This window comes from Poecilia reticulata, chromosome 7, assembly GCF_904066995.2.
Source record: "Poecilia reticulata chromosome 7, P_reticulata-male-v2, whole genome shotgun sequence".
Classification (NCBI taxonomy): Eukaryota; Metazoa; Chordata; class Actinopteri; order Cyprinodontiformes; family Poeciliidae; genus Poecilia; species Poecilia reticulata.
Window position 1 is genome coordinate 22,303,633 of NC_088836.1, and position 22,940 is coordinate 22,326,572.

Consider the following 22,940-nt stretch of genomic DNA (forward strand, 5'->3'; position numbering starts at 1 on the left):
TAGGAAGAGAGAAAGGTTTTGACCCCTCTAGGGAGGGGGGCAGTGGGGGTCCTATTGTGGACATTGTGAAAGGAACTATTTATGGGAGCTTGTGACATGAAATGTTTGCTTAATTATGATAATACATTTCAAACATACCTCGCTCAAACTACCCAAAAAGTAAATTAAATTGAAAGTTATCTGTATGAAGAATAACATAAAACAGGTTAAAGGTACCTTTATTAGGTCAAAGGAGTCATGAAAAAGTCAAACAGAGTATTTGATATATTATATATGTAGAAATATTTAAAAAATTTATCTTTAATATTTTTTTTTGTCCGCACCAACAAGCATTTACAAGTGTACTTGGTGTTGCTGTGTCACAATAAAAAAGCAGAAGTTTATAAAATACAAAAAACATTAACATCTACAAGGCAAAGAGAAGAAATCCACCAAAGGTTGTTCTGTGATACTGGTCATCCCAGGCATTTCCACTTAATTGCAAAGCAACAAGATCTCCAACCTCCAACTCCAACACAACTCCATTGGACACATTGTCCTCAGGATCTGTGGTTGTTGTGGCTCGTTCCCCTGATAAAACTATGAGATCATTATTCTTCACTATTCTTATTGTCATGCTCCTCTCAATAGTGTGTGCAATATGAGCGGTAAATCTGAAGTAATAGACTCCTCTTACTGGTGCAGTAAAGAAACCTGAAAAAAGATCAAGAAGTGTTTTGAAACTTAAGAGAAGAAACAAGTCACTTTTTCTTAAAGTAAAAGAAAAATCTAGAAGGTTTACCTGTGATTGGGTTATAGTGGTTTCCAATGTTAGTAATCACATTCCTGAACACCATGGTGGTATAGTCATCGTAAAATGTGTTTCCTTCACCAGTTTCCAGTAGAGAAGTGGAAAAAGCCACTTTACTTGCTGTAACAAAGTTTGTGAAAATATCAGTTAGTTATAATATAATTAATGTTTCAAAAGTTGTAGCAATAGTAAATAAGCGCAATAATCTTTCTAAAAGTTTAAATCTAATCTGAAAACCAAACACCTCAGATTTTTGCTATATTGCCATTTTATGAGCATAACTGAAAAATACTTTTTGAATTCACGTTTTAATGTGTGTACTAACAAAAATACTGTGTTGACAAAAACAATTATATTACTATTATGAAACAAAAGCATAACTAAGAACAAATATTTAGTGTCAAACTTTACCTTCCTGTTTCTCCTGCAGCTCTTCCACATGAGCTACGTTCACCAATAGCCTGTCCTGCACGATGTTGAGTTTTTGTTGAGTCATTGAAAGCTCAGCAGATTCAGCTGAAGTGATAAAAAAATGCAATTGTAAATATTCACAATTCACAGATTTTACATTAAAGATCCTTCAACCAAGGTTCAGCAGATACCTTCTCCCACCATCTGCATTTCTTCAACCAGAGTCTCTGCTGCAGTGAGCCTGTCCTTCATCACTGTAACATGAAAGGACGTTTAAACACAGGTGTATATGTGCGTTAGTAAGTTTAAACCTGGTCTCTCTATACCTGTAATCTCCTCCTGCAGGACCTTCATCCGATTGTCACTTTCTGCCAGTTTTGCTGACAGAAGCCTCAGCTCTACTGCTTGTACCAATACCAAATCTCGCAGGTTTCTCAGCTCCTCCCAGATGTCCAGCTGAAGCTCCAGCTCTTCCTTATTTTTCTCTGATCTGGACATCTGAGTCTCAGCCTCATCCTCTCCACTAATAACGCTGTTACTGCTGTGTTCTTGTGCCCTGTGCAGATTACAGAGCAACAAGATGAAGAGGAACGTTAAAAAGGTTCTCATGATAAACTTGTTTACCAGCTTTCTGCATGTGCGATGTGGAAATTGGGCTATTTATATAGGTTACGGTCAAATAAGTCACGAGGATACTGATTTACCAGCACTGTGAAACAGCACACCTGCACGTTAATGTGGTGTGCCAAGTAGTAGAGGATTAACCATCACACAAATAATGTAATCCCGGAGGAGCAGAGTGCCTTGCAAAAACTTTTTAAATTTTGTCACATTAAAACAAACATGGTTAAATTGTATTTCAAGATTAATCACAAAACCTGCAGGTAAGTTTGCAGCTGCTCAAAATCAACACTTACAACATGGTTGCACAATTTCATCCCACATGGGAGTCATGGAAAAAATGTTGGCTTTCCAGAAGGAGAATTTGACCCAGTTCACAGAGGTAAAGGTTTTTCTGTTTGGAATATCATGTTCTACTCAGATGGGGAAATGATAAAGTTGTTTGGCCCCAGAAACAGCCAGTATGTTGGTGGCAACTCTGTTACTTCAAGATATATTATTTAATAAAAAAAAAAACTTTAAAAAAACTTACCTTTTACCATACCTTATGTTGTGAACATATAACCTCAAATTTAACCTCTTTCACATATTTATCACAAAATTCTTTCAAAGTAAACTCTGTCGGGTTAAAACTGGAGATGAGCCATATAAAAGACTTTGCTCCTTTAGAAAAACAGTTTTTTTTTTAAGTTCACTTCAAAAATTTATATAAATGTATAAACCCTGAAAGAGAGCAACTGTTTCTTGTCCTAATTTCAAAGCAGCTCCAAAGCAAAAAAACTTAACCAAAATAAAAAAAAAAAAACCTGAACCAAACAGTGAAATAGTCCAGTTGGCTCATTGGTGAGCCTTATCTGCATCAGACATCTCTGTAAATCAAGCAGGTACAACAGTTTGTCGAGTCTGTTTTGTAAAATGACTCCCATGCCATGGAGTTTCAGGTTCTTCTCACCAGGTCGATGTTTCCAGCCCCTATAAGTGCTAGAAACCTCACAGAAACAGCAGAAACGAAAACAGTTTTGTTCCTGCTGCAATAAATGAGCTAAAATAAAAAAGCAGCAATTTGTAACAGTCTAAAAGTTGCTAAAACCAAATGTTAATATTAAAATTTGTTTTATATTGCTGTAGTGATTCATTATTATTATTTATTTATGTATTTATATTTTACTTTTGCATTGCTAATATGAATATGTTCTTGGTATTCTTTCGATCATATAGTCAAATCTCTGCATTGCATTTTGTTGTAATAGCATTGTGTTGTCAAGTTCTGTCTTGCTCTAGGACAAATTTACACTGTATACATTTATTTTAAAAAAGTAACATAAACAGAAGCCACAGTCTTCGAGCTTCTTGGGGACTTTTGGCCAGAACATCTTCTGTTTGTCCAGAGACTTCTTCGTCTGCCAAATGAAGAGGCAAGAGAGCTGAAGTCGTTCTAGCAGCAATCCAGATCGATTATATGACTGATTTCAGACCAAGTAAAGGACCTTTCTAATTGACCTTTCTTTCTAGTGGTTTTTTTTTATTATTTGTTTTAGAACCAAAAGGAATTCCTCCATTAAATTGCTTCTCTTTTTTCATCCTTATGAGATTGATTGAGATAATAGATATTGTAGAATGAAGGAAATCAACACTTTCTCACCAGATACCTGCAAAGCAACAAGATCTCACACTTCCCACTAATGTGCTGATGCGCTAACAGCAGAGCTAAATTGCATTTAGCACTTTAGAGTTGTTACAAACTTTGACAACTTTTAGCTTTCCCTAAATATATTTTTCCAAATGAATTCTAACGTGCAATCGATTTGGATGAACGCAAATCATCCAAAAACTTTCAGTGGAATAAATTTTGGTTGTCAACTGTTAAAAAGGTTTCAAGTAGTAAGATGTTTATGTGTACTCCTATTTAGCAGGGAGTTAAAACTGCTGATGCAGCAGCCCTGCTTCCTCTCCTTCCGTGATGCAACGTGGCAAATCACTTTTATTTTTTTTACCTAGAATGATGTCCTGATGGTGTGCTTTCTGATCACAGTGGTCAATGAGGAATAATTAGCAGCAGAGTTAGCAATACTGTACAACTGTAAATGAAACCATGAGTGACAGGTCTGTTTTAAACAATCACTTTCTGAAGGAGGTGTGCAATAACAACTTTGACCCTGTTGAGAGTGACATACTTTGTCTTAACATATCGTGTGTCATTGATACATGGTGGGTATCAGTAGTAGAATTTGGTGGTGTAGCGCTAGCTTCCAATAGCTATTTTGGCATAACGTGTTAATAGAGCTAACGTTTATGATTAGAGTTTTAGGGCTAGCACAACTCTCTTTTTTAGTCAGTGCTGCCCACCAGTGGGAGTTAATTTTACACTAAAAAGAAGAGGTCACGCAAATCTAGAAATCATTTTTAAAAAGATGTCAATGTTGATGATCAAATGTAAGCAGTTTTGAATGAACAAAAACACAGCAAAATATTATTAGCACACTGCACACATAGTTGTCATATTAATCTAAAAATAAACCAAAAAAAGGTTGCAGTAGTAAGTGTATTTCTTGAGGTTCTGTAAGCATTTCAGGAAACGCAAAGGTTGTATTTTATCAACATTATTTATGAGCCACACACACAAATAATCTGAAAATTTCCACAACTTTTTTTTCAGTCAGCTACAGATATGACAGGTGAGGTTTCTTTTTATCCCTGAGTGAAACGTGGGCCCCTCTGGAAGGCCTCCTGAGGGTGCAGATATATCTACACCATTCCTTTGGTTTGGTTCAAGATATTGTGAAGAGCTGGGGAAATTTCCCTCCGCAACAGGGCCATTATCTGGGCGTGCTTTTTTGTGAGTCATAAGCGTGCGCATCAGTGACAAGTTCAACAATTAGACAGAAATAACAACAAATCAAGCTGTCGTTGAAAAAAGGTTTCTTGAAGCGTATAAAGAGCTGTGAGTGACATGATTTATGCTGATTGCTGCTTGTGTTTATGAATAAGAATATTGAGCAGCTGTCAGTCAGTATAAAACTGCTCACAGCCCCGTATTGCACGATTTACAGCCCATAAGCACACAGGCATCAATCTTTTTATAACAAAACACTCCCAGCGCTCGGATGAATGTTGTCTTTAGCAAATAACAACAAATACGTGTTTTCAAGAATTGGCCTAATGTAATTTGTTCCCGCACTTAATGAATTTTTCTTTTATAAATGAAAGACTGACCGTAAAATACTTTGCTTTGGGCATAAACACAAACAAATGTACATGTCCCGCAGAAGTTTCGGAGACGTGTCTTTTTGGAAAGAGAACACAAGGTTTTCTGCTCCGCTGCCGGAGGGAGCAGAGATAAAGAGAGTAATAGTTAGACTGTGGTCACATTGGTATGCAGACAGCCTTGAAAGCAGCACCGTACCTGTTGCATCTTGCAAATTCATTTGCTCAATATTGTGAAATTTCACCACTTAAATCGGGGAGCAACACAAGGGGGACTGAATGAAGCAGATGCAAATGATGTGGAGTTTCCAGGTAACAGATGGCCATTTGCCTCTTAGTATTTATACATTTATTTATAAATCATTATTATTTATACATTTGGCTGTTTAGGTACTGTATGTCAAGTTACACTAAGATATTTTATGACTACATAACTCAAGATGATTTGTTAAAATATAATCAAAGTTTTTTATTGAACTGTCTGGAGAGAGAGAACCTGTTGTATTGCTGAAAACACAGTTATTACTATAAGAAAAGCCCCCCTTTGGCTTTTAACAGATAAATCTGTTATATATCATATTGATAAAAATGGGTTTTAATCAAGTTTAAAAAGATTTCAATTTAACATCAATTAGGGTCACATGAAATGGTGTATATTTTTAGACTGATTTGTGAAAAATATTTGAGAGAAATAGCTCTATCTTGTTTATATAAAAACATTTGAATGTTTTTCTATATACGATATAGAAATCTAGGTGTATGTTTGTTTCATTGCAGCCATATATATGGGGACAGAAAGTACTCAGATCCCTTTAAATTTGCAGCCATTTGCCAAAATTGTGTCGTTTATCATGCATGTACTCTCAGTATCCCATCTTGACAGAAAAACAAAGCAAAACACACAAAAACAGAAATGTAAACATTTTTGAGCTGGTAAAGCCATGACGTTTCTTGGGAATCATGCAATAAGTTTTTCACACCTGGATTTGGGGATCCTCTGCCATTCCTCCTTGGAGATGGGCTGATGAACTAACTGGTTGCAGGTGTGGAGAGAGAGCAGAAAGCATGCAGGCAGAGGAGAGAGAGAGAGAGAGAGAAAGAGAGACAGGGGGTGAGGGAGAGGATGGGGAAATGGATCTAACAAAAATAACTAGACATTAGAAACAAAATAAAAACTAGAGTAACTAAGAAAAGGACTAGACACAAGAAATAAACATAACTAGAATCATTAAGAAAGAACCGAAGTAAAAATAGAAACAATGCAGAGTTAACAGAAAGAACGAATAAAAACCAAAACAAACTCAAAATCCTGACAGTTTTCTGGTTAATACATTCATTGCTTTTTATTGATCATATTAAAATTTTAAATGCAAAGTTCATAGCATCACTGAACAAATTTAAATTGCACCAGATTGCATCAAATCATACAAACTAAAAATAGGTGACCCAAAATTCTATTTTTTTATTTTTAATTTTTTTTTTGTTCTAAGCTGCTATACTTTATAAATTGTATAAATGGAGTAAGAATTAGAATAGATGGCAGTAACTTACTTATCCAAGCCAAAGAAGGTTGAAATCCAAACATATCTGTTAAGTTAGAACTAATGCATTAGATACAATTACAATTTTGTATTCATTCAGAAATGCAGGCAAGGGAAACAAAAAGGGGTTGAATATCTTCAACAGTGGGTGTCCACTTGAAAAATCTTGGACTCTGTTTTTAAAGGCTTTTCTAAATGCTTTAATAAAGTTTCAAACAATTAAAATGTCATAAACTACAAAATCTGTGCAATGTTTTTTGTTTATTTCACGCTGGGAAAAAAAACAGCATGTGAATATAACAGCCTTATAACTTTGGCTCAGAACCTTTCAGTTTTAGATCGAGTAAGTTATGCAGCAGTCTTTTGGTAATCAAGATATTTCTGGGTGAGGTCAAGCACCTAATGTCTCAGGTATAGCTTAAAGCATCTCTGCTTCAAGCTATACTTTGAAAAGATGCACAGATTTAACCAAAACCATCAAAGTGATTGGTGACATATAATCAGCATGTATTGACCCATTCATTACAAATTAGTAATTACCTGCCATGTAGACCTGCGGGTGTAATCCTAATTTTAGGGAGCAGAAAACACAGATAGCAGTCTCAGAAGTCACACATACCAAAGATGTTTTGCATAACATCTTTCATCATCTGACATGCTGTCAGGAAGGCAGCTACCAGCGCAGAGCATCATCATCTCCAACTCCTCTGGTGTTGGTCAGGAGGCCTGCTGCCAGGGTTACCGACCTGTGATTAGGACTCCAGTAAATCGTCCCACCCAGTGAGAACTGGAGGAGAGAGTTTTCATTAGAGACGTCCGCTCCAGAATAAATGAGTTTATTTTTCTTCAGACAGTTCTGAAGTCAGACGTAGAATATGAAATCAATTATGGAATATCTCAATAACTGTGAAGAGATGACACTCTGATAAGATGATAGGTTAAGCTATCGGGCGCCTCAGAGTGACAGGCAACCTTGCATACCTTCCCTCATTTTCCTCTTAGGCAAATTCCTCTATGTTTGTTGCTCCTTCTGCAGCTCCTCTGTCTTTTTTTTTTTTTTTTTTTTTTTACTTCTGCTCTTATAACTTCCAAATTATCACAGAGACAAGCACAATAACACCTGGCTGCAAAAGGTTTAACCTTTATTTTTTATTATTTTTTAAAATCTCATTATTTTTTTCTGTCCACACAGCTTTCTCATTTTGTATACTTACTTACCTATGTTTTTTTTATTAATTTAATAGCATTTTTATTTTTTCTAAGAAAGTCACTCACTCCTCAAAAAACATCAAGAACTCAGCAGTGGTTGTGGATCCACTGCAGGTGGATCCAGTCAGAGGCAGTGAGATGTTCTGGGAGCGGTACATGCACTGTATGAGGTGGGTTTGACTGCAGGTCGTTAGCCTCACCTTTATCTAATGATGCATACTTCCCCCCTGTTTATGGCAGCCAGAGAAGGGGAGCGCTAGCCTGTGCTTGTCTGCTGTAGAGAATGCCCATTAATGCTTTTTTCCCCCTCAGGTGATGACCACCTGAGCTATCAAAGACAAGCTTGTCTGTGACACCACCTTCCCCTTCCTCATCCTCCTCCTCCTCCTCCCCCCCCCAGCTCATCATCCTCACCCCTCCCTTTGCGACAACCTCCGCCCAAACTGTACAGTTAAACCACATCACTAGAGAGCCCTTGGTTTCCCCCCTTTAATGAGGGCGCACATTTTGTGCAAAACCGCGATTATCATCCTAGTAATAGAAAAAACGTTTTCACATTTTCTCTGACATTTCATCAATATTGTAAGAATGCACTTTTCCCCCTAGATCTATTTCATAAGTAGAAGTTAAAAACAGTCCTATATTGTCATTTTGCAAAAGTGTGAAGGTTTATATTACAACCCTGATTATGTTAAACTTCTGATTTGGATTGTTTAAATAAGTGATATAAATAGGCTTATGTTGTCTTTTACTATCTTATAAAGAGCCACAATGCTGGAAACCATGGTCTTAAAAAAATATAAAGCCTAATTAAAAAAAAAAAGTGCTTGTGTTGACTTGTGTTAAATCACTGTTTAAATAATTTTCTGAATTTGTATTTTTCTTATCTGAAAGCAGTAATCCTGCACATTTCTACTGGACGAACATATCGACTCATGAATAAGGAAGTTCATTATGAACTCCAGCAATGTGGCACCTGGATGTACAACTAATCTAAAAACAAACAAACAAACAAAAAAAAAAACAGAATCTAACAAAGAGCTTAAAGGTCCAGGCAGTTTTATACAGGGTGGGGTGATTACAGAATAGGAACCAGGTGGGTGATTACCTGATGAGGTTCAGCTATGAGAAGCAGAAATCTACAAAAATGTGACCAAGGTAGATGGTAAAAGATGAATACGAACAGGAAAATCACAAAAAAATCATCTAGAAATGAAGCATAGGCAAACATCTGCATGACTAAAAGTACACAACCGAGAACATAGAAACTCAGGAACAGGTTTAACTAGAGCGAAAGAAGAAAAACGAACAAGGAAGTAAAGACAACAAGGAAGACAGTTCAGAGAAAAAACTAAACTGGAAAATTAATTAACAGCAATGACGTGAGACCAATGACTTAACCTAACTTCACAGTAAGATAGAGAGACGTAAAAGCAACTCGGCACTGGTGAAGGCAAATACAGGATTAAAAATATTAAAAGCAAAAACAGACCAGAACCAGAACCCCAGAAACTCCCCTCAGTGTTGACTCACTTTCTTTAGGTTTTAAGCTAGATTTCTATAGAAACATAGCACACAATCTAGGTATATTTGAGTTTGGTTAATTTCTCTTTGTTGTAACAATGCTTCTTAAAAGTGACATGTATATCCTCCAAAATGTCATGGAGCCTACTACCATGAACGAGGAGAGGATCCAGTGATTTGCCTGCTGTCCTTAACTCAACCCACCAAGCACTTGGTATCAGTTTGGAGATGCTGTTTTTACCAAAGAGATCAATGAAATCATGTCGGCTGACCTGGCTGACATTTTTTGTTTAAGGTACGTCTTTGGTTTTCTGCATCCCAGTACTGGTTTAAAGGGAAATCCCTGAGGCAAATTTGCTGTCAGTCTGCTGATTAAGTTAATATTTAAAAAGTCTTTCCATAAAATTAGTAGTATTTTCACCAGCCATTTAATGTGCTCAGATCGGATCTTCAGACGAAGAGGTAACTGGCCAACACAAACGACACATTGACAAAATGTCCCTTGGAGACAAATCTGAAGCTCACTGCTAACACAGGGAGCCGAGGAAGAAAGGTTAACGGTAGAGCCGCGTCAAAACGCCGTGCGTAGGTCATATTTCTTGATTTAATGAGTACAATGTCTAAAACTGCAAACTAATCACATTTTTGCTTCCACCACTAATAATTTTGCTTCAGAGCAGTCCAACTGGAGCATCATGAAGAAAGGTGCTGGAGTGTGATTTCACTCTGATGAAAATGTATTCTGCATTAACTTTCCTCAAATCAGCTCTTCCCTCTCTGCTCCATGGTTTTGAAGAAAGAGATTTATTTGATGATAAAATAATGCATTATTTATAGTTGTAATAATATTAGCTTCTGTCATTTGATATGTTGCAAAGGAAGCACCAGCCATATTGGATGCCACTTTGCAGCATTGTGAAAGCTAATTTTAGCGACTTTGCGGACATTTTCCAATTTGCTACTGCAGATTCACTTCCCTTTTGTGTAAGATGAAATTTCCTGTCAGTGGCCCTTAAATCTTTGACAGATATGTGTTTAGCTCCTCTTTCAGGGCTCCTTAGTTCTCCGTCTCCTAAAAGGTAGCGCTACCTTTTCTTGAAGAGCAGATAAAACAAATTAGAGGAAAGAGACATCAGTCAGTGTGCGGGGCCCTGTCATGAACCGTGCATACCAGGAGTAACATCTCAGTCACTGAAGGGAAGCTATTATCATGAGTCATGTGAAGAGGAAGGATTGTGAAAGAAACTATAATTCATTGAGGTGGACAGAAAACTGATACGTGACACAGATTGATATAAATAACCTTTCTGGTAATTACAGCGGCACTAAAAAGTATGTTTAGTTTGGAGATCGTTATTTGCTTGTGTTAATACTTTTTTTAAATTTAAGTCTAAATTACACAGGGTAAAATGCAATACTTCTTTACTCCTGCAGGTGGAAGTGCAACACTTTTTATCTTGTGTTAAGTTCTTAAGCCTTCATTCAGAAGCCAAAAAAATAATTGGACTTACAAACATTTCTTTCATAATCCATCATTTATTATCTATGGGTTTCCAGAGAGGTGTGTAATATGTTAATATGGCAACATATATGTTTTTGGTATGTATAATGCAGCATATTAGACAATTTCTGTGAAAGGTCTGTAGAAAGGATACAGCTTTATTTTTTATAGAACATAATAGATAACATAAAATAGAGATAGATAACATAAAAAAATCAGTTTGACAGTACATTCCGACTCTCAAGACTTCCTTTTCAATACTTTACTGAAATAATTTCCTAACCTCAGAATTCGAATATGATACATCTACTTGCAAAATATTTAATTAAAAGGATAAATATTTTTCCATACAAATATGGTATCATTAAATTAAGTTCTTAAACACAACACACAGGCAGCAGTGCACGTTACAAAGTAAGACAAAATGATAGACTGAGCTGAAATAACATAAAAATTAGATTATTAGGTTTTAATCTTACAGGCATTGAGTTATGCAGAAAACACAATTTGAAAATATGAAATGTAATATAACAAAAACAAATCAAAACTGTATGATTTATTGCAGTCTTAATGACAAAAACGACAGGATGTAATCTTTGTAAAATTCTACTTTTCTAGCAACGTTTTGCTCAGACAGTTCAAACTCATCACAACAGAGAACGGCCTTGTTAAATATTGATTGGAAAGGACATAGTTAACTGTATTAACTGTATTCCATAATGGCCTCACCACAAGAAATCATTAGAGTAAATTTGGCGTGATGAAGATGTAAAGCCTGGCTTGGAAGGTGGCAAATTTCCCCTGCCTCCAAAGTTTCATCTCTACTGTGATCAGAAAATCCCTTGGGCTCTGCACCTGTCGCTGTAGGAACACAGCACCGGTGTAGGCATTCAGTTTCCTGGTGCTGAAGTAGCTTTCCTCATTCCCCTCCGTGATAGTCACAATAACGTTGTCTCCAGAGTAGGCGGGAGCCGGACCGATGCGGAAGATCTGAGCGGGGATGACGATGTTGGACTGGAAGCTGAGGTAGTAGTAGGTGATTCTCTGAGGAGAGTTCTGACACTGTAGGTAGTTGGGACAGCTGATCCGCTCACAGCGCCTACAAGCGTCAAAGGAAGGAAGGAAAAAATTTACATGGAAGGTGCTGTTGCTCAGTTGTACAATTAAAATTTTTTATAACTTATTCTTTGTTTAGGTTTCTTTTAAACTGTGGGAAAGTGTAGAGTAGCTACAAGTTGTCAGAATGTTACCTACAGTAGCATTCTGAGATCTCAATTTTGAGGCTCAGGAGGAGATGTTAATATTTAAGGAAAGCTAATAACTATAAAAGATGATATTACTAATATTTAAAACAAGTAAAGTTATTATATTATATTATATATTTAACACTTACTGGGTCAAACAGTTTAATTAGTGTTGAATATTACGAAGTTATAAGCTTTCAACATTCTTAACATTATCACTCACATTTGGCAAGTCAAGGTAGACTGGTGCCTTCGGTGCAGTCTACCTGCACCAAAGGCAGCACGCTAGTAACCAGGTTAGTAAACATGTTAGTAAATCTGTTTACTAACTGTTTACTAGCATGTTTATTAACATGTTTACTAACAGAGGTTAGTAAACATATTAGCAAACATGTTAATAAACATGTTAGTAAACAGGTTACTAACATGTTTATTAACATGTTTACTAACAGTGGTTAGTAAACATGTTAGCAAACACGTTAATAAACACGTTAGTAAACAGGTTACTAACATGTTTACTAACATGTTTGCTAACATGTTTACTAACCTCTATTAGTAAACATGTTTCTTTGTTTCAATGCAGAAAAATACATTGCTATAAGCTAATATCAGTGATAATTGTCAGTCAGGTCATTGAGAAAAGAAATTTGCAAATCACATTGGCTTCAATGTCTTGCAACTGGAAAGTGGTTAAGGTGCTGCCCAAACTGACACAGACATCAAGTAAAACTGATTGTCTGCTGCATAAGCAGTTTTTTTTTAAACCAAAGTAGAAATTTAAAGAATCCTTTCTCCAATAGATTTTTTTAAATATATTTTTTGTGGTGCACACAAAAAATTTAAAACAAACATACAGAGTCACTTGGCACATGCCCACCATTGCCTCGTGCACAACAAACCAAAATGTACAGTAAAATAATTTTCCTGTAATTTCACCCTCAGTTTTGTGGGCGGGGGAAATGTTTAATCTTTAGCCAAGAATTGTCTTAGCTATGCTGAGGGTGCCAGTTTACATTTTGATCACTTTAATGGTGGCATTATCTCTACACCTCCCATTAACCCTGATGAACAAAAACATAAACAAAAAAGTAAAAGAATATCCTGCAATACAGAAACAACAAATTTGATCTTTCTATACACATCATGCAATGAATGTCATCTAATGTCATTGATTTTTTAAAAATATCACTGTCCAACATTTTCTCAATCACAATTGCGAACCGAGACTTTAAATTGTTGCTACAACTTACGTGTCAGACACTTTGCGGTAGTTTGGTGGACAGTTAAGCGAAAGGCAGCGGTACCCTCCTTGGATGTTGTAGCACTTCTCACCAAGAGAGCAGTTATGAGTCCCTGTGGCGCATTCATCAATATCTAAACCAAGCAGTGAAAGAACAAAATAATTGGCTTATTTGCCAAGTTTTCACTACTGGAGGATAAATCAAAGCAAAAAAAAAAAAAAAGGTTACCCAGCTGGAAAAAAAAAAAATCTAATTAGCAAGACAAGATTTTTAGGCTAATAAAATTTTATAGAGTGTGTAATTATTGTACCACTGTAAGACTACCAATTATTTATATCTGAGCAGAACCTTCACACCATACTCTGTTAAAAGGTAAATGGGTGCTGTGCATTTTCTAAATTAATTTCAGAGAAGAACTCAGTGAGGCAGACCGGTGCAGAAGTAGCTGCAACACGGTAAATATATTCCAGTTTGGTGTTGGGAGGAGGGATTAAGTCACTTACCTCTGCAAGAGCGTCCATTTGGGGACATGGCGTAGCCATATTCAGGACAAGCGCACTGGTAATCGCCTGGAGTATTCACACACCTGTAGGCACAAAGGTGGCCAATGCTCTGGGAACATTCATCAATGTCTGAATGACAAGGAAGATTAATTAAATTACGGTATGAATCTCTCATAAGTCTGGCATGAATCTGTGGTTTGAAGTGCCCACCTTCGCAGGTGTGTCTGTCCTCCCTGAGGTAGTAACCCTTTCTGCAGTAGCATTGGTAGGAGCCGTAGATGTTGGCACACTCCTGACTGCACTGGCTAGTCAAACACTCGTTCACATCTGCAGATTGGAGGTTAGAACTCATTAGTGTCACAATTTCACTTGATCAAAGAAACTTCAATGTTTTAATCATCACGTATAAACAAGATGTTGTCATTAAGACAATTATACTTTTGGCTGTGTTTTGGCTTCGAGGCATGGCATATAGTGACACTAATCCAACTAATCAAACTTCCAGAACCAGCTTTACCCTCTAAGCCGCGCTGTTTGTGAACATACACGAGCTCACTGTCCAGACATGCATATTTTCACACACAAATCTACTAAAAAAAAAAAAAAAAAGCATGCAGCAACATGCACAAAACGCCCAGGCCGACTGACATTAACAAAAACACACCTTCACAGCTCTTGCCATCAGCAGATAAGCGGAAACCAGAGGTGCACGAGCATTCATAGGAGCCCGGGGTGTTCTCACAGGTCTGAGCACACAGACGGCCAGGGTAGCGCCAACACTCGTTTATATCTGAGGGGAGGAAGGACCATCATCATCATCATAGTCATCATCATCACCATACCTTGGAAAAGGGCGCTTCATGCATGTTGGCACCCATATGTGCAGGTGCATGTGTTAAAGACAGAATGTGCATTCTTGGCCTCCTGCACAAAAGTGTGTATGTGTGCTACTCATCTGTCTGCTGATAGTCTAAACACTTTAGTGGAGTGTATTATTATGAGAATCACAACACAGCGAAACTCGTGCTGGGAGAGGATCAGCAGCAGCATAGTAAAGAGATGTGATCTGTAATCCACTCGCTTATTCAAGAGGCAGAAGACTGGGCTGCTTCAGAGCCACAATAATAAACAGCAGGTCCAGAGCAGGCAGAGAATTAAAATGGTCCTCTAGATATAAAGGGCAAGAGTGAAAAAAATTACAAAGAACTGAAGACAAAAAAAAAAAGGAAAAACAGAATAAGTAGAATCCAGAAAAAATCCTGAAGAAGCATTGACGGTGCCTGCTGATGCTGGTCTAGACCTGAAATGCAGTAACTTTGGCCTTTAAAACTCATTTGAAACCTGAAACCTTCATGTGTCATAATAAGACCGTGAAAAAGTATGAATTTTATTTTCATTTCAACATTAGCAAAAACTTAAAAAGAAATGATTGATCACACTTAGGTTAGAGTTGCTCACATAATCTGCAATGCCGTCATCTAAATCTATCATCGAATCTAACATTGAGTTTTTGTTCCTTTTGATGAAGCACATATAATGTTCAGCATACCTACGCACATCCTCCTGAACGAATCATACTGGTACCCCGTCCGGCACTCACAACGATATGAGCCAGCCATATTGTGGCACAACTGTCCCTCTGCACATCGATGCAGGCCACTCTCACATTCATTCACATCTAGGAGAAATAAAAAAATAAAAAAGAACTCATAAAGATGTCAAACTTCCAGTACCCAGGTGCCGAATATGGTAACATTTTAAGATTTCCAGTTTAAATATCCTAGAAATGACGATCATCTTCAGTCTTTTTCCAATGTGTGACTATTTCAGTTAAGCGCTCTGCATGTATTCCTGCGAGACAAATCTGTTCTGCTCAAATTGACTTTGGATCTGTATATCAAAACTGATGATTCGTGCATCCTGTGCAAATGACTGCAAATCTTACCAACACATCTGGATCCTTCAGGGCTTGCATGATAACCGCGGCTACATGTTATCTTCCTGTTGCAAATATATGACCCCGCTGTGTTGACGCAGGTAAATCCTGAACTGCACGGCTGGGTCAGAGTAGTACACTCATCGATATCTGGTATGGAGATACAGAGAGGGAAAGAGATGAAAGGGGAGAAAAGCAAAAGATGGGAGGAGAACCCTGTAGTCACACAGACAAGACACGAGAGACCAGGGGGCACTGCTTTAGCCACACCGTGCTGTGATATCAAAGCAAACACATCACACAGTCACATTCTCTTGGACAGCTTTGTTGTTGCACTTTCTCCAGTTTGTCATTTCTCAGAGCATTTCTGCTGCAGTCCTTTTATAGAGGCGTCTGCTGCCTTGACATGCCCAAGTTCCTGCCCCTGGGGGCTAATTCCACAGCATCAGTTTGTACTGGAGGAGGACGGAGGATTGGCTTTTATCCACCCCCTCTGCAACCCCTCACAGCTACGTCTCTGATCTCCTGTCTGTGTGGCATTTAACCCCTCTGCCACTGCACCGAAATTGATTCATCTGCATGGCGTACAACCGTGCATCTTCGTAGACAGTGAGTCATGTGTGGGAACATTTCTTGGCTGATTCACTCATCGGTTTGCAAATAAGATAAGGGATATCATAATGTTGCATGTCATCAAATTTCAACACAATGCAAACATTTTTTTTGCTTTGTTTTTTACTTGTCTTTGATCTGTCTGCATTTTTTTTTCAAACTAGAGAGACATTTATTTACGAAAGCTTTCGTAAAGCCATATATTTCTAAAAAAAAAACATGATCTTTCCCCCGTTTTATTAACTTTTTCATATAATCAGTGACCAATTAATTAAGTGTAAAACAAAATCTGTCTTACCTATGCAGTTGAGCAGTACGTCCTGTTTATATCCTGCAGGACAGACAGGTTTGGGGTTGCACCTGAATGAACCAGCTGTGTTCAAGCACACAAGCCCGTCTCCACAGTTGTGATTTCCCATCATGCACTCATCAATGTCTGGGAACAAACAGCGACAAACAAAAACGAGGACAGAGAAAATCACTTACTGTAAATAAGTTAAGTGGGTGTAATGCAGCACATTTCCACTGGATGGCACTGTAGTTCAGTAGTAAACTGCATGTTTACCATCTTGGAAGCATCTTCTTTGCAAGTCAGTCTAAATCCAATTAAAATACACCAATTTTTTTTTCTATTATTATTATTTGATGAATACTGCCTATAAGCAAAAACAACAGTGGACCTACGCATCATTCAATCCTAACAGTATGTCGTTGATAAATGCAAAACTCTCCTCCAGAATAATCCACCAGCTGTATCCTGAAAGATTTATGTTTTCTAAATCAATCTTGTCCATCTGCTGTCAATGTGTGAAATGAAACATTTAAATCTTTGAGGACAAAAAGGTTACTATGATTTTGCTTTGGATTTTAGCAGGTTTGCAGGTTTTTGCCACTGTAGCAGCTGAAAAGAAGCCCATTAGCTGCAAGCCTGCAACAGACAGGCCTTCACAGATAAGGTTGGTTTTTAGGAGCAGGAGAGTGGGACTGTGCACTTTTCTGTTGACACAAACATGATTCTAAGAAAGAAAAAAACAAACAAACAAAAAAAAACACAAGTTAAAAATGAGTAAGAGAAGAACAGCAACCTCCCTTACAGAGAATGTTCCAACTGAGTAAAATAAAGAAACACAGGATTGTAATATTTGAATAAATTTATCTCTGTTCTAATCCTTTTACTTATTGCTGGAATGTTCAAAAATGTTCATAAATATGTAGAAGATTAAGAATTTGAAATTTCCTTATTACACATCACATATATAATAAGGAAATTTGCATTCAGTCAATTGTTTCTTTGTTGTAACAATACTTACTGACAATAAATCTCATACTGCAGGAAAGCGTGTTGGTTTCCCTTAAAATTTAAAAAGGTGCCACATCTACCCTGCTAATACTTAACATCTCGTTCTGCCAAGCTGATCCATATTTGGATTTGAAGTCCACTAAGCAGAGTTGCTGACACATTGTTTTATGGACTCAACCTACATACTCAAGTCTGTGGCTCAACCCAAAAATATTTTTTTTCTGAAGAATGTGGCAACATTTAAGGGTAAATACACAAAATTTACCTTCTCCCATAGAGGCTTTATAAATCCTCTGGGGAGTTGAAGGTCCGCTACACTGAATGTGATTCTAAATATTTAAAGTAAGAAGCCCAGAAACCATCCAGATCAGATGCATCTATTTTTGGCGTGATCTACAATATATCTCAAGATCCCAGGTGAAAACCAGAACATGGATGGTCCATTAAAGCTAAAGCTTTTGTGCTGAGTTGTTCCCACTCCTTCTGTATTTTTCCCACTGTGTCTTATTTATTACTCATAAACAAGAAATAAAGATACTTGAACTCTTCCATTTAAAGCAGAGGCTGGGCTTGACTTTGTGCTGGTACATAAAAGGAGCTTTAAGACCTTATGCTTCAATAGCACCCGCAACAAAATCCTTTGAGTAGTTTGAGTAGAACATCTGGCTGGATAACAAATAACCACAGAGGACTTGTTATAAGAATCAACCTCCATTAGCAGTGAGGATTAGCTGCATCCATGAGCCTGAACCATTCGGCGGAAAATAGCCCTCATAGTCCATCTGGAACTCCCTCATCATGAAGACCCTTTTCTCATGAGCACCGCTGCAGCTTTGGGAATGAGACTTCTGAAAGGTCCCAATTTATGGAGCATGGAAATAATGAGACGTATTGGGAGGATTTCTAATACAATCTCAATGATGGGTGCTGCCCACAACGACCACACAGGCAAGCCTTTTAAGAGTTAATAGCAAACAATAACAATTGAGGCGGTAAAAAAGAAAAGGTCATCGTTATGCTTTCTTGTGTGGGCTGACATTTTAAGTTAAATCATTTGTATATTTGAGGAGGGTTTTTTTGTTTAATGTGCAATGCCAAACTCCTAGGGGAGGTACAGCACATTATTCTTGAACAATGCACTTTCCTGACATTGTGAACATCCAACTATACAAAATCCCTCCCTTGGTAAAATGGTCACAGTGGGTGGAAGTGAGCCCACCGATGCAGCTCAGTGCTGATAAAGTGAAGAGTACCTTCGCAAACGTCGTTGCTGATTTGGTATCCAGGCGGGCAGGTGATCAGTCTCTGACAGACATAACTCCCCCTTGTGTTCACGCAGCGCTCGTTAAGCTGGCAGCCATGTGCAGACAAACACTCATCCACGTCTGCAGGAAAGAATCAAGACGCTTCAGGATACAGACAATGACAGGCGCATAGAACGCAAGGACAAGTAAAAAAGATTTAGAGAAAGCAGACAAGAAGATGTACAATAAATGTCAACAACTGCGTGTTCTGAATGTGACAGTCGGCAGTTAGAAACAGATTAAAGAGACAAGTCAGAGCCTCCTTCAGCAGGGAGATAGAAGACAAAGAAACTGAGAATAACATTCATGCAATAAGAAATTCGTCACCACTCGGAGCCACGCTCTGTGCCACTTTCAGCAGCCAGCTGATGTGAAGCAGCAGACAGAACCGTGGTTATGGCTTAAATCACATACGTTTTCCCTAAGAGGCAGCTTGGACAGACACTTCAGTGTTCAGGAGATGTTTGATTTCTTTCCATCATTATTCAAAGAGGAGAATAATGGTTGCTAAGATAGTGTATCACAGAGCATGGATGATGGATGGATGATTTTATATTTATTCTGAAAAAATTGATATGGTCCGATCTAAAGCAGTCTCTAAAAAAAGGCTCTGGCTGTATGTGTAGGGTTGTTGTCTGGCTCCAGGGTGAACTTCTGCTCCTGTCAAGGACAGGTTTGCTTCCACAATTACTTGATAGATGTTTCGCTCAGGTCGACACACAGCATTAGCTCTCCGACATATGTTTGCATGTTTTCCTAAGGTTTTGATTTCCTCTGTCCAGAGGAATTAAAATTTTTAGTTAATTGGATGCACACATGTGAATGTATTTTACAGTAACACCTCAAGCCCACTGCTGCCTAAGAGGTTCCACTGTGTTGAAAGAACATCCTCAAGACATCAACCAAAAAGACTTGGACACCAATGGAACTGTCCAAAGGGACGATGACTGTCAGCATAACCAATTATTTATAAAGTGGCCTAAGGACAATAAAGTGAATGATTTTGACCGAAAAAAAATAGTGAGTATGTTTGAGGTGTGTTCGAGTGAAGCAGCCAACAACCCAGATTCAGTTACACCAGTTCATTGATCAGGAGATCATCGGATCAGTCTCTGTCCGCCGCCATTTTTGGTGGAATATAGTGGCTATATATAGTGTGCTGTCGTTGAGATAGACTTTGATGATGCCTGGAAAGTTGGAATAATCCATCAATTATAGACAGTTCAGGAACAAGATGAAAACTTCTCCCACGGGGGATTAGAGCTGTATCTCCTCTGCAAATCTTAAGGCACTGATGAGTTAAAGAGACAAATCAGGGTCAGACAGTCTCTGCAGGAAAGCTTCCCCAACTGGAAACAAAATTCCTCTGAAGACCGCGGTATGGGGTAATTTTCAGTCTATTGTTCACTTCTGTCACCACAGATTTCCAAATGGAAATACTTTCTGCATTGTTATGACATTTCTGCTCATTACCGTCACATGAACGTCCATCTGCTCTGAGGGAGAAGCCTAAGGAACAGGAGCACTGTGGCCTTCCTCCCACTGGGGTGCACCGTTGCTCACAGATGCTGTTTCCTTAAAAATATTGAAATATTTTGTCATTAGCTTACACAGCAATTTTGATACAATAGAACACACAAGAGCCTTTGCAGGAGCCTAGAAAGCTTCACCAGTTCACTCTTAGGCTGCAAAAGTAACATCAAGGTATACTAGCTTAACAAGCTAACTAATAATAACATGTTTTGACATTCCAACGCTTGGTCCACACTGGAACTGACCTATGACCATGATGTCATAGAGCCTAAATAAGGGCAAGTATCTAAAAAAGTAGTATTTCCCTTGAGCTTTTTACCATTTGCCACAGTACAACCACAAACGTCAGCATATTTCATTGGGATTTTGTGTGGATGATCAAAACCAAGTGTGCACAATGTGAAAGTCTGGTATGACCCCTCACTAAAGTAACAACTAACTGTCTTCAAAAGTAACCTGTGCTACTAAATGGAGTCCAGCTGTGACTGTAGGTTTTCAAAGGACCATTGGTGAATGCACAGAATCAAGGAAAATGTCTGGCATGTCAGAAATAGAGTTCTGTTTTATAACATAGCCCAGTCTAAGATTATAAAACATCTCAAACAAAATATTGTTCAATCCACAATCTGTCAATTAAAAATAGTTTAGCACAACTAAGCCAACCCACCAAGATGAGACTAGTAGCTGAGAGATAACTGGAAGTGCTGTAGCGATCCAGAGTTCAGAATCGTTTAATAGACACTATACCTCCATGGTGTAACAAAGTAATAAAAATTCAGTTTGCAATGCGCCACAAGCCATTTAGGAGGAGATTTTTTACTGACATGCAAAGAACAGATGTGTGGCAAAAGAGCTAACACTGCATCTCTCCCTGACCATTCCCATTGTGAACCATGAAGGTGGCAGCATCTTATTCTTAAGCAAAGAAGAAGAGGGGCTCAAATGTTCCTAAGATTATCTTTCTCGTGTTATGCTTTCACAACATAATGAGTTTTAACACATATGCTTTAAAAAAAAGATTGTTTATAAAAGTTAAAATGCAAAGAAGGAACTGAATAAAAATTCACAAAGCACTTTTTAGAACCTTATTTGAAAATCAACTTAAAAAAGAAACCATGTACCCTTGTTTGCATTACTTTGTGCTGGTTTATCATAAAATCCCAATAACACACACGTGACTGCATTAAGACAAAATGCAATAAAGTTCTATACACTTTTCCAAGTCACTGTATTTGATTTGTGTTTTTTTACACTTCATGGAAAGAATCATTTCACGGAAATCTGTGCAGGCTCCTCGGCTGAAAGTATTTATTTAGTTTCAAAATAACAAAATTGCTCATTGTGAGCCGCTCCTTCTGTAATTAAGCCAAATGTCTAACCTTCACAGGGGTTGAGTGGGACAGACGGCTGGGTGGGAGGTGGAAGTGGGGAGGTGGTTTCCACTGCTGCCTGATGAAACTCCTTCAGTCTGTTCTCCTCATCCATCCTCTCTGCACAAACATGAGCAAAGACAGAAGAAGAGAAATAAACGTAATTGCAATCACTAATCCCAACCCTGTGTCCTGTACTGCGGTCTTAGTTACAGACTTGTCAAATAATTGCATTTAAATCCAATAATGTGAGAAAAGTGGCTACGGATGGAAGTTGTCACACCACTGGAGGTGAAACAGGAATAAACACTGGCTTCAGACAAACATTTGGGTTTATTAGTAAGCTCCATACCTCACTGTAATTTGCTGAGAGCTCCGGCATTAGTATCCTGTTGAGACAGGCTTGTGTTGCTGATTAAAGTCTGCTCTGTTGCAAAGTAGCAGAAAATACCTCTTAACTGTTCATCCGAGCAGACACGTCAGTTTTTTTTTCTTTTTTGGCCTCAGCAAAGAAGTGAGAACAAAAATGTGAAGAAGAAAAAAAAATTAAACAGTGTTGACATGCCTTCTGACAGCAGAAAAAAGATGTGAGTAAGATCCAGGAACAGGATGGAAGTATAAAAATAGAATAATTGTTATTAGGCCCTGCAGAAAGGAAGGAAACCAAATAGGTCAGAAAAATAAAACACAATGACAGATGGGGTCTTTCTGACATGCATACGAGCCGGGCCGTAAATCTCACTTTAAAGAGTAAATGACACAGAAGGCTGCTCCCGCTTTGTGTGTTTGCGCCACTGGAAAATGTCAGAGACAAACCACGACTTGTGGTCTTTCACCTCGCGCGCAAGTGGAAGCGTCCTCCTGCAGCACGTAGCCGGGGTAGCACTCGCAGCGGAAAGAGCCGGGCGTGTTGACGCATCTCTGGTTACAGATGTTGCTCCCATAATTCAGGCACTCATCCCTGTCCTCGACGGGTCCCTCAACGGCATTCTCACCATCCCGCTCCTCGCCGATGGAGAAGGCCTCTTTAGGATACAGGCTGTCTGAGACTGGAGCACAAGGATAATTGAATGTTTGAGTGGCCTTTCAGAACATA

General features: G+C 38.2%; 2 protein-coding genes across 3 annotated transcripts in view; both read right to left on the reverse strand.

Moving 5' to 3' along the window:
- Positions 1–208: 208 nt before the first annotated feature.
- Positions 209–6,361, reverse strand: LOC103467576 (complement C1q-like protein 3). Of its 2 annotated transcripts, XM_008414089.2 has the most exons (6): positions 6,007–6,361; positions 1,528–1,757; positions 1,393–1,455; positions 1,202–1,306; positions 782–910; positions 209–693 (listed from the first exon to the last, which is right to left on the reverse strand). In XM_008414089.2, exons 2-6 carry the CDS (start codon positions 1,697–1,699, stop codon positions 407–409), a joined length of 756 nt encoding a protein of 251 aa, XP_008412311.2. In that variant the 5' UTR covers positions 1,700–1,757; positions 6,007–6,361; the 3' UTR covers positions 209–406. The 2 variants fall into 2 exon arrangements, with proteins under 2 accessions (XP_008412311.2, XP_081464634.1); XM_081608508.1 differs by lacking the exon at positions 6,007–6,361 and having other exon boundaries at positions 1,528–2,599.
- Positions 6,362–10,938: 4,577 nt separating this feature from the next.
- Positions 10,939–22,940, reverse strand: part of LOC103467577 (fibulin-2) — a 30,483-nt gene continuing 18,481 nt past the window's right edge. Inside the window, exons 6-17 of the mRNA XM_008414090.3 lie at positions 22,681–22,893; positions 21,854–21,964; positions 20,415–20,516; positions 18,891–19,022; positions 16,636–16,773; positions 15,735–15,875; positions 15,339–15,467; positions 14,454–14,579; positions 14,000–14,116; positions 13,790–13,918; positions 13,296–13,419; positions 10,939–11,900 (exon numbers count right to left, since the gene is read on the reverse strand). Of these exons, the coding sequence (XP_008412312.2) occupies positions 11,543–11,900; positions 13,296–13,419; positions 13,790–13,918; positions 14,000–14,116; positions 14,454–14,579; positions 15,339–15,467; positions 15,735–15,875; positions 16,636–16,773; positions 18,891–19,022; positions 20,415–20,516; positions 21,854–21,964; positions 22,681–22,893 (1,820 nt within the window). The 3' untranslated portion in view covers positions 10,939–11,542. The remainder of the gene's footprint in view (positions 11,901–13,295; positions 13,420–13,789; positions 13,919–13,999; positions 14,117–14,453; positions 14,580–15,338; positions 15,468–15,734; positions 15,876–16,635; positions 16,774–18,890; positions 19,023–20,414; positions 20,517–21,853; positions 21,965–22,680; positions 22,894–22,940) is intronic.